A 15,556-nucleotide genomic window follows, 5' to 3' on the forward strand; every position below is an offset into this window, starting at 1 on the left:
AGACTGGAGGTTCAGTCCTTATTTAACCTAAGTATATTTTGCTTGGTGCAAGTGTGATTACAACCATGTGATTAGTTGTACTTTATCACTGAATTATCATAAAATGTGAACCCCTTTTAACATTTCCAGTCCTTTACTTCTCATCTAATCTATTGAAGGTTTATTTTAGATGAAACAATCTTAGATTTTGATGGAGAAGGCTTAAGATCAGGACCCCAAATCATTGTCATGCTGGTAAGAAGTCATGTAATTTTAATATGTAGCCTGTAGTTCACAAAATCACACAAGCCTGTGGCATTTGTCCCAGCCTTGTCATTACCTCTCCTCCAGCAGATCAGTGATAAATGAAGTTTTTAAAGAGCAAACAGTCATTCATTAATCAAGCTGTTGCGTGCTGAAAATTTGTCTACATAAATGGTCACGCCTGAGGATGTTATGCGATAAGAAGATAATAAGAACAACAACCCTGGGCCTATTGTAATGTGTGTGTTTGAATGAAGCTGCAGATAATGGAAGAAGATAAGATGGCTTTCTTTTGTCCAAGAAAGGATAAGGAGCGAGGCATAAATCAACCTCAGGCTATTTTACATAACAATTACATAATAATTCGACACTCAGCATTCAGTTGAAAGATCTCTGTGCAAGTATTTCTATCAGTTTTATTTTGAAAGCTGGAACAGGAAATTTTATTTTGAAGCTTCTCTGCTTAATTGGATACTCCTGAGTAAATTGAAACCTCACCATCCGGGCATCCCTGTTTGTGCTTACTTATTTACCAAGTTCTCGGTTACTGTTTAAAACAATGTCAGACAAAACGGAGATTGACCTAACTGGAGTCAAACAAAGTAAAGGCGTGTGGCTTGTGAAGGTTTGTGCACCTGGAAATGAGCAAATCACGACCTCATGTCACCTTTGCAGACGGTAACGGCTGGTAAACATGACTTTAAGAAGTACTGTTAGTGTATTTGTACACACAGGCAGTGGTTTGAGGAAAGATTTTACTCATCCATCTTACTTTAGGTATTTTAGCGAAATTTGTCAGTTTCATTGAAGGACTGAACGTTTATTCCGCATTCACGCGGTTTCTGAATAATCGGAAAAACGAGCTTCACGATTGTAAATTCGAACAAAATGTGAGTAGTTGGGAAACAATTCGGTAAATAGTTCTTTATAAAGAAATGTTAGTATCTATTGGCGTACATTAGGAGTTTTAACGAACTGAGTTTGTCAGTTTGTGAGGAGAAAAGCTATGACGTGTAAAGGTAATGTATGAGTTTATTGTGCATTCACGTGGTGTCGTGGTAATCGGAAAAATTTTCTGTAAATGAATCTTAATCCTATGTAATAGATCAAAATCGTTTTACTACATAAAAAGGTTTCATGAAAATATTAATAAAATAAAGGTAGAATCGCCCTGCTGTTGATGTTATAGTAAATAACAATGTCATGTAATGCAAATAGGTTTTATTAAATTAATTTGTATAAAGGTTTTAGCTTTGAGATGAGTTATGAAAGTTATTTGTTAGAAGTATGGAAGCTTGTTTCTGCCTTTAAAAAATTCCTTGGGTTATAATCTCACTAGTTCAAGTTATTTTCTCAATTTTCAGTTATTTTCTCAGACATTTGAGTTAGTAAGTCGAAGTTTTGAGATCATAATCAGAAATTTTGACTTCTAGATGGCATTTTTTTCCCAGTGGCAATATGACAAGCTTCCTCAGAGCAGTGATGCACTGATGTAAAATTAAGTTTATTTCAGTTTATTCAGTTTTATTTTTGTCATTTAGTAGCCTTGTAGAGACAAATAAACCTTGATTAAATAAAAGAGTAATTGAGTGCTTGCACTGGTCCTCCAAAAATTTGATCATAGGGCTATGGATCAAAGATATGTGATGAATTGCCAATCCATCAGTATCTGTACTTATAACAGCAGTAAATTAATATGGAAGAACAAATGAGAGAAACACCCTTCAACCATGTTATGAGCGTTGGTGCAGCATAGTTTGTCCACCAGAGGGCACTGTGCACCTTCCCTGTTGGTAACGTGTTTGAAAAGCCACAAACACTACAGCTATTTGATCCGAACGGAGTCGGGCAGGGCGGAGCATAAACAACTGAATAACTATATGTAAGAACTGTTAGGGGAAATCTGTTTTTGTGTGTCTGAAGAAGAAAAATATCAGCCAATATGTCGGAATATCAGATTTTTAAAAATCACCAAATATTGCTATTGGTCCTATATCGGGTCCGGCGCTACTTATGATTCCATTAGATGTGCGGCAACATATTTAAAAAACAGCACCAGGTCTATTTTTCAAAGAAGCAACAATGAGGACAGGAAGTCAGACACAGGAATGGCATATTTTCAAAATTTTGAAAATAACTCGTGGGGAGTAAATTCTCCTCTCCTGAAACCCTGTCAGTGCGATTTGTTGTCACCTCAATGATGCAAACCTGGTGTATTTCACAGCAGATAAATATCAGCAAATAGCTGATTATATTGGTCAGGAAGAGTATTATATACTGAACAAAGCTACCAATGTGTTGTTTAAACACTGAGCAACAAACTAGGAGCGATCATCTGCTTATTCCCACACAGGAACACAGCAAATTCAGCGGAGCCACTCCCCAAATCACAAATTCCATCCACCCCAAGAGCACACGACTGCAGCCTTTTTGTGATGCCTCTGGTATTACTTTAATGTTTTATTGATACAGGAGACCACTTTTAACTATTGCATCACTCTCCAGGTTCCCAAGTATTTATCTCAGCAGTGGGACAAAGCTGCAGAAAAGGGAGAAGTTGGAAAGATTACCATTGGAAAGTATGTACAACTGTGTGTGTGTGTGTGTGTGTGTGTGTGTGTGTGTGTGTGTGTGTGTGTGTGTGTGTGTGTGTGTGTGTGTGTGTGTGTGTTCATATTGGTTATTAGTATTAGAGTTGCAGTGATTAGCTGATGACAGCAAATTGATCAGCAGCTGTTTTAAAAAATTATTTGTAACCGAAATGGCAGTTTTTGAGTTTTTATCATCATAGACTGAATGTTGTCTGTACTGTAGCTGATTGTCATTAGTGACTTGAATGGCAGATTAATGAGTTACAAAGCTTAACCTTAGCTCACTTCTGTTTTCTCACAATCCTGACAGGAAGCAAGGCAAAACAGAGGTGAGTCAGCACACACAGAGAGCTGTACAAATTTGGTTTGTGGGTCTGAATACAACACACTGATTTCTAATTATGATCACATCACCTTTAAAGACCTTTGCAGCTGTTTGTTTGGTTACTTTCCTTGTTTTAGATTAGCAGGAACAATTCATCTAATGATTTTTACACATTCATACGGCATAAAGTTGGGCCCAATATTTTTGACACTAATTCTATTTTTATTTTACTTGCATAGCAAAAAGTTGCACTTACTGATGAATTGTGGCTTTAAAGTGCAGACTTAGATTTAATTTGAAGGTATTTGCTTTGAATTAGGATGAATGGTTTAGGGGTTACACCTTTTAGTATGTTGATGCCTCTTTTTCAAGAGACTAAAAGTGATTTATATAACACACTCAAATTGTGTTTTGAAGGTAAAAAAGTAAAATATTTTGTAATACCTGATCAATCACTTGATTCCAGCTTAATTCAGCATATAAAACTGTCTTGAGCCACCTCTCATTTCTTTGCTTTATTTCCAAGGAACCCAATTTTCTTGTAGGGTTTTTTTTTTTTTAGTGGTCTTGTTCTCCAGGCTTTCTGAAGGTTTTTTTTTTTTTTTTTTTGGGGTGGGGGGGGGGGGGGGGGGGGGGGGGGGGGGGGGGGGGGGGGGGGGGGGGGGGGGGGGGGGGGGGGGTTTGGACATTGGCTGCTTCATTTTTAGTCCAGTCCTTGTATCTGATTTCAGCTTTGCAAAGAACCAATTTTAAATAGTGTCTTTGTTACTTGCGGCTTGTCATGAAAACACACAATTTCTTTGAATCTTTGAAAAATACTAAAGAGAGCACAATTTGACCCACATAAAATTACACTTCTGCACAAACAAGGCAATTCCTAAAGAGCTGTTAGCTGATACCTTGACGTATCTCAGGACAGTGTGCAGTGTATCCTTAAAAAAATTGAGAAAACTGGAGGACAAAAGAAAAAGTGGCATCTGCTTCGTTGCGCCATCTACTGTTCGCTGAAGCCTCATCAGAAATGGTCTCAGTGGAAGGGCAGCTGTCAAGAAGCCATTCTTAAGGAAGGGAAACTGGGAGAAAAGCCAAATTACACAAGAACTAGACTGAAAATCAGTGCCGACAGGTCTGATGGAGTGAGGAATCCAAATTTTAAATTTTAGGTTCAAATCGTCATCAGTGTACATGCAGGAAGTCGGGAGAGAGGTGAGTGATTGTCAGCACTTATCTGTAAAACATGGTTGAGGCTCTCATCATTTGGAGCTGCATTTAAGCCAGTGGTGTTGGTTCTTGTTAAAACTGATGAAATTATGAACACAGAAAAGTGCAGTCAGACTTTGATGCACCATGGTGTTGAAGAATAAAGGCGGTCATACCAAATATTGACTTTGAAGGTCATTAGAATTATACAGACTGTTTTTTGCCTTATATACTGTATTTCCATGTATGTTTGCATGTTTCCATAAATCTCTGCACCTGCTTTCCATTTTCCTGTCAAAATATAAAGAAATGAAAGGTGGCCCTAGATTTATATAACACTGTATTTTACATGCTGAAAACAAAATGAAGGTTTAAAGAACACCTGACAAAACATCACAAAGGAGAAAACCCATTTATTGGTGGTGTCGTAAGTTTCAGATTTCAGACCGTTATTTTGTCAAAGTATTAAAAATAAGGACAATTTTTTACGTTGTCTGATGTATTTAAAGTGGCTTTCAAGGCTAATGTAAAGCTGTTTAACTCTTTGAATTAAAGCCGAGAGTCTGCACTTAATATGAATTGAGACTCAGTTGTTTCATCATGCATCTATTGTAGTGGCATACTGAGCTGGAATTATTAAATTATTATTAAATTGTGTCACTGTCCAAATATCTGCAGACCTACCTCTATATTCTATATTTAAAATCAAAGTTACACCATAGCTTGTTCTTTCTAGCTCTTTAGCTCTTTCTTTCTTCTTTATTACATCCCATCACTGTCTGCTGCTGCACTGACCCACCTCCCTCTGAGAGATCAATACAATTTCAGTGCATCGTGTTTGACCTCCAGCTTTGTTTCTCAGGCATGTTTCAGCCTCAATGAGGAGCTGACAGCCTTGGATGCTGTGGAGGAGAATGATGCATCACTGCAGGTCCCAAAGGATCATCCCTTCACAGTGCACACAGTGGGTGGACAGACCTTGGCGGTCTTCAGCCAGAGCGACACAGGTCAGTCTGAACCAGCTGTTCCAACCCTCGTCTCTGTGTTTCTTTCTTACACTGGATAATGCCATCTGGAACATGTTTGGTAGCCGCCTCGAGGGTTCAAACTGAAATAGATTTGAGAGCGTATGTGATTCCTGCAGTGTTCTGTAGCGCACCATGGTGCTTAACAAAGTCGAGAAAGACCGGTGTATGATATGAGAGGGACAAAATCTGAAAATTCCTTTTTGTATAATAATTAAAGAAACTTTTTAACGTTGTCACCCTGCTGAGCACAGGGCGAGCAGTATGGACACCCAAGTTTGTGAACACAAGAATGAGGCAATGCAGGGTTTTTAAATTGATACCATAGATACAGCTACTAAAAAATCTTGGATGAGTTTGAAGTTCAAGGTCGCTGAGCTAATGTTCTAGTAACTTGTCTTTTCATTTTCTGACCACCCAGCAAAAATTGCATCAAAAAGTTGTTTAACTTACAAACAACCAGGACTTTTAGGATGGATAAGAATTTGCTGGATGTATATGTAATAGCTCATCTGATTAATCACTCAAGTAACTCAGCTTTCAATGTTATTTCTATGGCACATAACACATGCAGCACTGTTTTGACATATTATTGAGTTGAGTAGAATATTTTTCAGAAACCTATATGGTCATAAAGGAACGTCCAACTATAGTTCTTACCATAATAATGCCAATCACAGAAAGTGACCATATTCTCAGAGGTTTATATTTATGATTTTTGCATTTCTTGGTTCTTACTTAGTCATTTGCTTTTGAATTGATATGGTGAATAAAGTCACAGAGGCTCATATGAAATCCCCACTAAGATCTTCTGAGACCTGCTAATTATATGATCTACTATAGAACTTGTACTTCCAGGGGATTCGTCCCCTCTAAAGATTGCATTGCCAGCAGGCTGAGGGCCGGCCGCCGGTAATTGTCTTTTTTTTTTGTCATATTTTTGTAGCTCTGAATATTGTCATATTCAGAGCTACAAGCTCTCCAATAAAGCAGGTGTAATGCTTGTTTGTTTCCACTGTTTGTAACAGTCAATGTAAGCATTCCTAAGACAGCTTATAGGAGTGAGCCCATTTTAGGAGATTGTGTGGCAGAGGAGGCACAAATACTTCTTAATTTTGTCCAGCAGATTGATTCTGGGGCCATGGGACCACTTTTTAATGAGGCTTAATAAGCCTATTTCCATCTTTATATTTTTATTCTTGGACTCTTATTAGAGTGCTTTACATAATTCACAGTTTAAAAAAATCTGATTTAAATATCTTATACCAGGCAGTGGTGCAGCCCTTGGGTTAATTTCAAACAAGCTGTTTTATGTGGTGCTTGGCCCTTTAAGGCCAGCTTTCTTCTGATTGGCTGCACCTCACAAACAGAAGGTTTCAGCAGCTCGCTGTTTGACTGAGATGACCATATTAGGGATAACTACAGTCACTGACATCATACAGAGCCAAGACTTGAATAAACTGCACTTGGAGCTGTATGAATTATGAGCTTTCAGCACACTGGGATTACCTGTACTCATTATTTAAAACTTTGTCCATGCATAACATGAACATCCACTGTTAACATTTAAATTTTGCTTTTAAGCACTGTTTACTTTTTACTTGTGGTTCAGTTATTTTTTTTTCCTTAATTACCCAGTGGAGCTGTATATGAGAACTCAAATGTCCAACTCAGTCAGATCAGATATAAAACTGGTTTTAACCTCCTAGCTCCATAGCAGAAAGTCAGTGTGATGGCCACCTCATTGATTTAGCCGGTGAGTTGTTATGCACTCATTAGCTGGTTCCAGCTTCCGTGGTAACATCCTGGTGTCTGTTTTGCCTTTTTTCCTGGGATCAGTTCATCCTGCCCTACAGTTCTTCTTACAAGAAGTGGCACATTGGGCTGCTCATATTCCACATCTGGCTACAGGCCAGTGAGCCAGGCTTCTCACCCATTAGAAGATAGAGAATAGAGATTGTTGAGGCCTTAAGGCCTCTAATTATTTGCTTTGCCCAATAAAGCAGAGAGACTTGGCATCGAGGATCTTGCAGGAAACTCTAACGGGAATCAGCTACTTGAGAGATCGGTTAGTCTTTCACTTTTAAACCCAGGACAGAGGACCAGTTTGCACATCAGGATCACTATGGGTCTTGACCAGAATCTGGCTTTATGGAGTTTGATGAGATTATAGCAGATATGGACAATTCACAGCAAGAAAACAGGCATTGTGTGTGTTACCTCCTGTGTGCTATACCCAGACAGCACCTTCGTCTAAACCTTACCTACACGCATGTCCAGACTTGATTTTCCAGCCATTATAATTTAAGGGTAGGAAGAGATTTAAAATGGTTTAAAATACAGCTTTTACTCAGAAAGCTAAATTTTCTAGGTCAATGGGGTGCTGAGTCATTTTCTGAGGTAGCACTGTCTGATTAAGAAGAGAGATGTTGTTATATCACAGAAAAACAGGAAGAACTGCAGTTTAGATTCAAGGCAGAGTTCAGCATTTCTCGTGCACGTGTTATATCCTATGTTAATATTGTGGAATGAGCTCCTGTCAAACCAACCATAAAAACCATTTTCCAGTGCCTCTAAGTGCGAAGTATTGATCAAGATGGCTCAAGAGAAAAGTCTCTAAGCTGCCGTGTTGACAACTAATGCAGGGGGAAAAAAGCTGTGAATCTGCTCAGGATATGACATTTAAGTAGCCTTCAAGTGTCTTAGGTTTACTCGCTCTGATGGAAAGCTGGTTTTCATAAATTCTGCACTGATTGCACTGTAAAATTCATGAGAATACTCAGAGTGGCTTCTGATTTGTGGAGGACGTTTGCTGCCAGGCACGATGTGTCATACTGCTTTCTGAGCCAAAGGGATTTGTCGGGATTTGCATCAGACCAAGAGCTTAAAAATAGCTGCAAGTGTATGGTTTGGTGTCTGAGAGTGTGTGTGACCTGTGAATCACAATAGATTAGGATGTTAATTTTAATGGGATAACTATTTTGACTCCTTCAATATGTCAAGCGAATCAAAGTGAATAATAATGAACTGGATTTAATTATTATTTCAAAGCAATACAAAGGGGAATAACTGAAAGTTAAATTACTAGAAAATGGAAAGAAAAGCTCCCTGACGTGGAATAAAAATGGGGAAAAAAAAATAAATCAAATGAAATGGTACCTCAGCTCAGTGAAAACTTCCATTTAGTGAAAAGGTAAATAAATAGCAGGGGGTGGGGTGCTCAAATCAGCAAAATGTCAAGAGCAATTCTGCAGCTCCCAGGGTGCCAGGGCTCAGTAACAACAAAATTACTGTTTGCGGTAGTTTTTTTTTTTTTTTTTTTAAAACAGAGATAAGGGGACGCACAGTTGGGTGGAGGTATATTTTGAGCATTCCCCAGGCGTTACCAAACTGGTTTTGACTGGAGACCAGAAGTCTGCCCAGAGGGGAACGCTCCAGATGGAGCACTGAATACATTTCATGGTCAGTTTGTAGAGAAAACTAACAGAAATTGTGATTTTTAACCAACAGCAACAGAACAGCTAAATAGTTTTGTTTTTTTTTTTAATTGCAAGACTTTTACTACAGCAAACCTCAAAAATATGTTATATCCATTTAGTTTTTAATCCTCTCTGTTTCATCCATTTTTGTCAACTTTGAAGAGATTTTGACTGCACTAAATTTTATGAAAGCTGCTTGACAAATAAAGTTATATTGATTGATTAATTTAACAGAAGATCCATTCATCTCAAATCATCAGATTTTTAGAACATTTTCTGCTCAGCCACCTCTGATTTGCTTTTTATGGTTTATTTTATGGTTTAAAATTTGGACATGTATAGTGATTGTGAAATTTTCACTTCATACAACAACTACCCGCTTCCATCACATTTATTCGCACTTTGAAACCTGAGACGATGGTTGGAAATGAATATCTAAACAAATATTAAAGATAAAAGCCTGAAATTTTCACTGACCTTTCTTGACAAATACTTTTAAAAAAATGTCTGCGTGTTGGCTAGTTGAAAATTTTTTTTGAATTTTATATATAGTTGTATTTTATAATAATGCAAATTAAAATGTTTAGATTGTTTTTTTTTGTTTTTTTTTAACTACAATTCTTAATCACAAAATTAAGAAAATAATATTTTCATTCAACATTCATGCTGGATTGAGCAAATATGACCAGTTATACCACAAAACAACAACAAAAAATGTTAGTAGATATTCTAATTTAAATTGAACAAAATACAGGAGTTTCCAAATGATACTCTAATTATAAATAAAAAAATAATAATTTTGTTAAATTTATACATATTTAACCTAACCCCAGTAACTGCATGTCTTTGGCCTGTGGGAGGAAACTGGAGTACCCAGAGAAAACCCACGCTAACACGGGGAGAACATGCAAACTCCACACAGAAAGACCCCGGCCAAGGTGGAACAGAACCTAGGAACTTCCTGCTGTGAGGCACCACGCCACTGTGCTGCCCTAGTTACTGGGGTTAGGTTAATTGATGATTCTAAATTGCCCATAGGTGTGAATGTGAGTGTGAATGGCTGTCTGTCTCTCTGTGTTAGCCCTGCGACAGGCTGGCGACCTGTACAGAGTGTACCCTGCCTCTCACCCTGTGACAGCTGAACAGGATAAGCAGAAAAGAATGGATGAATGGATGGATATACATATTTTTCATTTTTGAGGCCCACTTTTTTTTTTTTTTTTGGCCACAGCGGCTTTTGTCTACAGTGGTGAGTGACAGGAAATGGGGGAAAGATACGGGGGAAGATACGCAGGGAAATTGGCAACGGGCCCGCGCCGCCTGCACCGCGCCGCCTGCACCGCAACGTGGCGTATGTATGTGGTCGCCAGCTTCACCACTAAGCCACCCAGGCGCCCCTTTGAGGCCCACTTTGTATTCATGCACGTTCCCCTGGAGGAGACTGATTATTCAGGTAAAGATTAAAACATACTAAGATGCATAAAAAAGGTAACAAGTACCAATGTAAGATTTTCCATGCGTACAAATAAATATGGCAAAACAATTAAGAGTATTGAAAAAAGGATTAGTAGCTCATTTCACATGAGTAGTCTTGCAAGGCCAAGTTGTTGTGCCCACATGGCATGATTGGTAGTACGATGCAGGACCCAAACCACTCTTACCCCCAACCCTGATTTGAGATGGTATGGCCCTAAAATAAGGTAATGTTGGACTATATTACAGAGAAATTGAAGCAGTGCTGCTGCTTTGTGCTATGTTTTATATGACTGACATGTAAATAGTGACTCGGCTGTGCAGCTTGTATACATGGACATCAGTAACAATAGATTTTGAGAGCTGTTTTCTTTTCCCATCTTGTTTGACATGAAGATGGCGGTGTAGCCAAACCATTAATGCCAACACATGCACCATGTCAGCTTTGCAGACACTTTGGTGTTTGCTCTCGGCTGGAGTTCTGGATTTTTTTCTAGTTTGCTGAAGGAAAGTCACAGAGTAGATTTACAACATGAACAGATGTAAGTTCAGTTGTTAACAGGAGCATCCCATAGATGACCCCCTGGTGACAATATACAGCTACAGCATGTGCGCATGGATCTACAAAGGTCTGTGTAAAAGCAACCATGTTGTGCCCCTAATAATTTACACTTGCAGCCTTTAAACGGGTGAGTTATAAACAGACCCCTGTACAGTTGTTATTAAGATCTAAACTATCTACCATCTTGAGACCAAAAAAAATTGTACCAGGCTGTAAACATGTTTATTTAATGCTATTAATATGGGCAATTTAAAATGGGAGTGTATGAGGACTCACTTTTGGAGTGTTTTTTTTTTTTTTTTTTTTTTTTTTTTTTTCTTTTAGAGGAAATATACTTCAAATTGGCTTCAATTTTTTAATCTTCAGTGAAAATAGATTTAAATCCCTGTACTTCTAGATCTGAACTAGTATTTCTTTTGATAAAAATCACAAATCACAAATTTGCCCCCCCCCCCCTTTTTTTTTATTTATTTTTCATTCCACAGAAACTGATCACTTCTCAAATCCTCCACAACTTGCGTGTCCAAAAAAACAAATACATCCTCCAGCATTTGAGAGTATTATGCAACCCTTTTAAATGGTTTAATGGAACCCAATGTGACCGTGTCGGAAAGAAAATTAAATTTGGGTAAAATGTGTAGGCCAGTAGACTGACATTGACACAGCTTTTGTAGTTTTGCTTTTGTGCACCACCACAGTGGATTTTAAATCAAAAAATCAAAATGCGAGTGAAGTGCAGACTTTCAGCTTTAATTCAAGGGGTTTAACAAAAGTACTGCATTAACTGTTCAGGAATTACAGATGCTTTTATGCATAGTCTTCCATTTCCAGTGGCTTGAAAGTATTAAAAAGAATCTTTCTTTAAAATTATTTAAGTTTTTCTTAATACTTGGATGAAAAATGCCTGAAGTCTAGAACCCACTGACATCACCAATGCTGTGTTTCCTCCCTTGAGTTGCTCTGCCAGGTCTTTACTGCAGACCCCTTCAGTTGCTGCTTATTTGTGGAGCTCTCTGCATTCAGTTTTGTCTGCAGTAAAAAGTGGCTATATTGCATGGACATCAGGTGACAGACTTAGCTACTGAAGAATATCCCAGATTTTTTTACTTTATTTATATATATAGTTTTTGGTTTTGGTCATTAGTATTGCAGCATTTGGCCAAATTATCCACTTTAGTTGTCTTCTTTGATCTTTCAGGCGCTTCGGTGTTGCTAAACTGGCCAGTGCATTCTTTCTTTTAAAAATATACCAAATTGTTCATTTGGACACTCTTAAAGCTTCTGCGATCTCTCTGATTTTGGTTTTTCAGCCTAATGATGGCTGAAAAACCATTTAATGGAATACTTTTGTTAAACTGCTTGAATTAAAGCTGAAAGGTTGCACTTCAGTCACATGTTTCATTCCAAATGTCATTTTCCAAAACCTTATGAACCTAATTACATTCATGATAATTTGCAGTTTGCTCAAAAAGTAGAATAATAATCTATATCACCTTAATCAGCCAAATCTGTCTCAGAAAACTATTACCAAACTGTGATGAAAATTAAAATAAAGTGTTCTCCTTATCGAGGTTTATTCTATCACCGCCCTCACGCACTTTAGATGCACCCACACTTGCATGTGCATGTTAATACCTCCTACATGTGATAATGGATATTCCAGTTTCTCCTTTTCAAGGCTTTTATCTATTTGTTCAGTCCTTTTATTAAAACCATAAACCGCAACGCTTTAACACGTGCTGCATTGCAAATTTTCACCAGAAGTTTATAAGTTGCAAAAAAAAAAATTAAACAAAATAAAAAAAGAGGGGAAAAAACATTAAGGCTTTAGTCTGCAGCAGCAGCAGTAGTGGGTGGGTACAGGTGTCAGAGGATCATCAGATTATAATCTTATGTTTGTGAATGTGGAAACAGCATTCAGGAGGCGTTCAAACCTCTTCATTTTTTTTTTCTAGAAGGTGTCAGTGCTCCAGATGGCTGGCTTGACTGTGAGAGTGCACTGGAAACAAGACGTAGGATAATGTCCTCTGAGATGCGGTGGTGTGTAGTCTCTATTTACCTGACCGGCGCTCAGCTCCACCCCCACTCGCCCACAGGAAGGTGTACTGTATGACACGGTCTCCCACTCGCTTTCCCACAGTCTCGCTCTCCGAAACACACATGCACGCACACGCAAACATACAATTACACAGCAGCTTTTCAGCCTAACTGTACCTGCGCGTACACGCCTGCATCGGTTTGATCTGCACTTGCACTCTCGCTCTCACACTTTTTGCCTCACCTACTCAAATGTTAACAGATTCTTGACATCTCGGACGAAGCCGATTTTGAAATAATAGATTTTTATGTGATAAATTTGGGAAATTACATAATCAGCTATCAGTATTCAAATTTCTACTATATTACCATCTCGTGAATCCTTGTTTAACCTTTTTCTTCTTTTCGCGTGGTCCCTTTATGGGTCGCCTCAGCTGATCATCTGCCTCCATCTCACCCTATCCCAAGCATCCTCCTCTGTCACGCCAACCCTCTGCATCTCCTCTTTCACTACATTCAGGAATCTTCTCTGTGGTCTTCCTCTTTTCCTTTTGCCTGGCAGCTCCATATTCAACATCCTTTGTCCAATATATCCACTATCCCTCCTCTACATATCCCAACCATCTCAGCCTTGCCTCTCTAACTTTGTCTCCAAACTGCTCAACCTGACTTGACAAATCCTGGTCACAACTTCATCTTCTACTCAATGCTCCTGCTTTCCTTCCACCTGGCCGCTTGCACACACAATATATCCATCTTCCTTTTCTCTATCATATCAGCCAGCTTTACCAGTCATAGCCAATGTATTTAAAGTCCCTACTCTCACCCCTTTGTTAACCCCGTCAGTATGGAAATCTCATTCTTCAAAAGCTACATGTTTGAATTGGCAAAGATTTTAAGCCAGATGCCTTTCCTGACACAAGCATGCCCATTTATGTGAGCTTGGGACCGGCACTAGGAGTAAAGTTGTTTGTGCCCCCCACCCCCAAATTGGCTGGGTTTGAATCCTTGTTAATCTCAATTTAATAAATATGCACAATCATTATAGATGTTACATAATGTGTTTTTAATTGACATGTTCATAAATTAAACCTTTGTGCTGTATTTTCATGTGTTTTTTCACCATAAAAGCCAAAATTTGCTCTCTACCAGGCTGTGGCACATTGACTTCAGGTGTGTGTGTGTGTGTGTGTGTGTGTGTGTGTGTGTGTGTGTGTGTGTGTGTGTGTGTGTGTGTGTGTGTGTGTGTGTTTCATTTGAATTATAATTAAAGTTTGAGGAAATCTGCTTAAATTAAGTTGGATCACCTGTCAGACTGGCTGGTGCTGGTGCTGTTACCTGCTGGGGTGAATATTTCTTCAGATGCTGCTCTTTACCTGTTATTACTATTATCCACAGAATCTCACAAGATATAAATCTTGATATAGAGGAATCTTTGATATTTTTAGATAAATAACTTAATTAACATAGCTCATTATAAGTGGTGTTATAACTACTGTCAACAGTGTATTATTTCCTTAAAATCTTGTAATCAAGTGTATTTACTGTTTTCTATAGTGTTATTTACTATCATTTTTTTAAGGTACACTATATTGCCAAAAGTATTCACTCACCCATCCAAATCATTGAATACAGGTGTTCCAGTCACTTCCATGGCCACAGGTGTATAAAACCAAGCACCCAGGAATGCAGACTGCTTCTACAAACATTTGTGAAAGAATGGGTCACTCTCAGGAGCTCAGTGAATTCTCAGTGATAGGATGCCACGTGTGCAACAAGTCCAGTCATGAAATTTCTTTGCTTCTAAATATTCCACAGTCAATTGTTAGTGGTTTTTATAACAAAGTGGAAGTGATTGGGAATGAGAGCAACTCAGTTATGAAGTGGTATGCCACATAAAATGACAGTGGGGGTCAGTAGATGCTGAGGTGTATAGTGCACAGAGGTTGCCAACTTTCTGCAGTGTCAGTCACTACAAACCTCCAAATTTCATGCGGCCTTCAGATTAGCTCAAGAACAGTTCGTAGAGAGCTTCGTGGAATGGGCTTCCATGGCCAGGCAACAGCACCCAAGCGTTACATCACCAAGCGTAATGCAAAGCGTTGGACGCAGTGGTTGTAAAGCACACCACCGCTGGACTCTAGAGCAGTGGAGACGTGTTCTCTTGAGTGACGAATCAAACTTCTCCATCTGGCGATGGAAGAGTCTGGGTTTGGCAGTTGCCAGGAGAAGGGTACTTGTTTGACTGCACTGCACCAAGTGTAAAGTGATGGAGGGGGGATATTATGGTGTGGGGTTGTTTTTCAGGAGTTGTTGGGCCAACATCATATTAAACTCTATGGATTAAGAATGGAATAGTAAATGGACTGGTTCATATTTGGCGCTTTTCTACTCGAGCACTAAAAGCACTTTATACAACATGCCTTCATTCACTGATTCACACCCATTCACGCAAGCACTTTTTCTATGCCCAAGTGCTTTCTGTCTAACATTCACACTCCACAGAGCAACTTGGGGTTCAGTATTTAGCATATAACACAGAGTTATAGTTTTGACTTTTTAAAATTTCGGTTTTTACTTAGTTTCTGATCTGAGTTTGCACATTTTAGTTTTTAATAGTT

At 38.6% G+C, this 15,556-nt stretch overlaps 1 protein-coding gene across 1 annotated transcript in view; it reads left to right on the forward strand.

The window, feature by feature from the left end:
* Positions 1-748: 748 nt before the first annotated feature.
* The window catches only part of LOC115800114 (general transcription factor IIF subunit 2-like), a 78,133-nt gene continuing 63,325 nt past the window's right edge, over positions 749-15,556 (forward strand). The window contains exons 1-4 of the mRNA XM_030757364.1: positions 749-868; positions 2,749-2,822; positions 3,145-3,163; positions 5,222-5,366. Of these exons, the coding sequence (XP_030613224.1) occupies positions 803-868; positions 2,749-2,822; positions 3,145-3,163; positions 5,222-5,366 (304 nt within the window). The 5' untranslated portion in view covers positions 749-802. The remainder of the gene's footprint in view (positions 869-2,748; positions 2,823-3,144; positions 3,164-5,221; positions 5,367-15,556) is intronic.

This window comes from Archocentrus centrarchus, chromosome 21 (assembly GCF_007364275.1).
Source record: "Archocentrus centrarchus isolate MPI-CPG fArcCen1 chromosome 21, fArcCen1, whole genome shotgun sequence".
Taxonomy (NCBI): Eukaryota; Metazoa; Chordata; class Actinopteri; order Cichliformes; family Cichlidae; genus Archocentrus; species Archocentrus centrarchus.